This window comes from Triticum aestivum, chromosome 1D, assembly GCF_018294505.1.
Source record: "Triticum aestivum cultivar Chinese Spring chromosome 1D, IWGSC CS RefSeq v2.1, whole genome shotgun sequence".
NCBI classification, from domain to species: domain Eukaryota; kingdom Viridiplantae; phylum Streptophyta; class Magnoliopsida; order Poales; family Poaceae; genus Triticum; species Triticum aestivum.
This window is the reverse complement of record NC_057796.1, coordinates 20,636,779-20,638,507: the sequence shown is the minus strand read 5'-3', so window position 1 is coordinate 20,638,507 and position 1,729 is coordinate 20,636,779. Positions and strand designations below refer to the sequence as shown.

General features: G+C 51.3%; 1 protein-coding gene across 2 annotated transcripts in view; it reads right to left on the bottom strand.

The window, feature by feature from the left end:
* The window catches only part of LOC123163623 (uncharacterized), a 5,495-nt gene extending 4,057 nt beyond the window's left edge, over positions 1-1,438 (bottom strand). For both annotated transcript variants that reach the window (XM_044580987.1, XM_044580993.1), the window contains exon 1: positions 1,031-1,438. In XM_044580987.1, coding sequence (XP_044436922.1) covers positions 1,031-1,255 — 225 coding nt within the window. In that variant the 5' untranslated portion in view covers positions 1,256-1,438. The remainder of the gene's footprint in view (positions 1-1,030) is intronic.
* Positions 1,439-1,729: the final 291 nt, after the last annotated feature.

Sequence of the window (1,729 nt, the reverse complement as noted above, 5' to 3'; positions counted from 1 at the left end):
GAGATTCGTTGATTTGGCAAAGCTAGGAAAGTTAGATCCGTGATCTTTTGTCATTAGGAAAGTGTTGAAAATAAACCGTATTAAACCCATTATTTGTCTCCTGAAAATCTATTATTATTTCCTAAAGCAAATTGCATTAATGAGAGAAATTCACTGATTTGGTTAAGGTAGGAAAGAATCTATTATTTGTTTCCTAAAGCAAATTGCATTAATGGAAGAGATCCGTTGATTTGGCTAAGGTAGGAAAGAATCTATTATTTGTTTCCTAAAGCAAATTGCATTTATGAAAGATATTCGTTGATTTGGCTAAGCTAGGAAAGTTAGATCCGTGATCTTTTGTCATTAGGAAAGTGTTGAAAATAAACCGTACCGGACTACCAACTCCTCCATTAGGTTTTTTTTCGCTGGTTAATCTTGGTAGGTCTTTTTTCGTTGGTTAACCTTCGTAGGTCTATTTTTTGGTACGTGGATGGGTGCGGGTTGGGGCCTCAGGAGGAGGTTTTTTCGGTTTCTGGTGGATAAGTCAGAGGTGGGAGGAGGTACCAAAAAAAACCATGAAAGGTGGGACTAAAAAAAACCTGGAAGCGAGACTACCAACTGCTCCTTAGGAGTAGAGATTTGCACACACGCACACAAAACACACGGCCATGGCCATGGCCACCACCACCAACGCAGCCGCATGAGCAAGTAGCAGCAGCAGCATTAGCTAGTGGGCAGTAGGAGCGGCAGCAGCACTATCAGCACTAGCGGCAGCAGCAAGCAGGGCGCCGGAGCGGCCGACAGCAGCAAACGGACCAGCAGCGCACCACCCGAGAGCGAGCATCGGCCGCGGCCAAGCAGCAACAACGTAGCAAGCAACGCGGCAGCAGCAAAGCATCAGCAGACGCAGCAGCTAAGCAGCGGCACAGGAGTAGCACAGCGCGCACGCACGTACGCGTATGCGTACGCGGGGGGCTCGGACGAACTCGGGGACGGCGTCTACGGCGACGAAATCGACAGGGGGAGAGGGGGTTTTGGAAGAAGAGCTCACAACGGTTCCAACGGAAGTGACGAGGAGGCCTGAGGTGGACCGGAGACGAGGCAATCGGCGATGGCGGCCGGCGATGTACGCGAATGACTCGAGCTTGATGGCGAGCGTACAGGCCCTCCCGGCTTGATTCAATGGCCGGGGACGAAGGAGACGACGACGAGGATGCTTCGAGACAAATTCGTACGGCGTGGGGAGCACGGTGGCCGCGATGGCGTCGACAGCCATGGCGTACGCGAGCTCGGGCGAGCGGGCGCGTCGAGGGAGAGCGAGGCGCGGCGCAAGGAGGAAGGGGGAAGAGGCAGGGGCGTCCTAGGGTTCGAGGGGGAGGGGCGCCGTGGTCTTGTAGGTGAGGGGGAGCCGGCAGATGGCCTCCACGGCGTCGGTCGGCCGACGGATGGCCTCCACGCCCCCTGCCCTCACTGTAGCGAGGTAACAGGAGGGATGGAGGTGGGCTGCTGGGCCAGCAGGCCAACTGGGCCAAGTGGCCCAGGGGAGGGGAGGGGCTTTTCTCTTCATTTTTTTAACGTTTGCTTTTATTGTTCTTTTAACGTTTCTGTTTATTTGTTTTACTGTTTTATTTATATTTTTACACTATTTTAGATTAATAAAAAAAAGCAGACCAACATCTAAATCAATGTTTTAGTTTAACCCTCTGCCACAAAAAGTTTGCGCCTCAAATAAAATAGTTTGATATTTTAG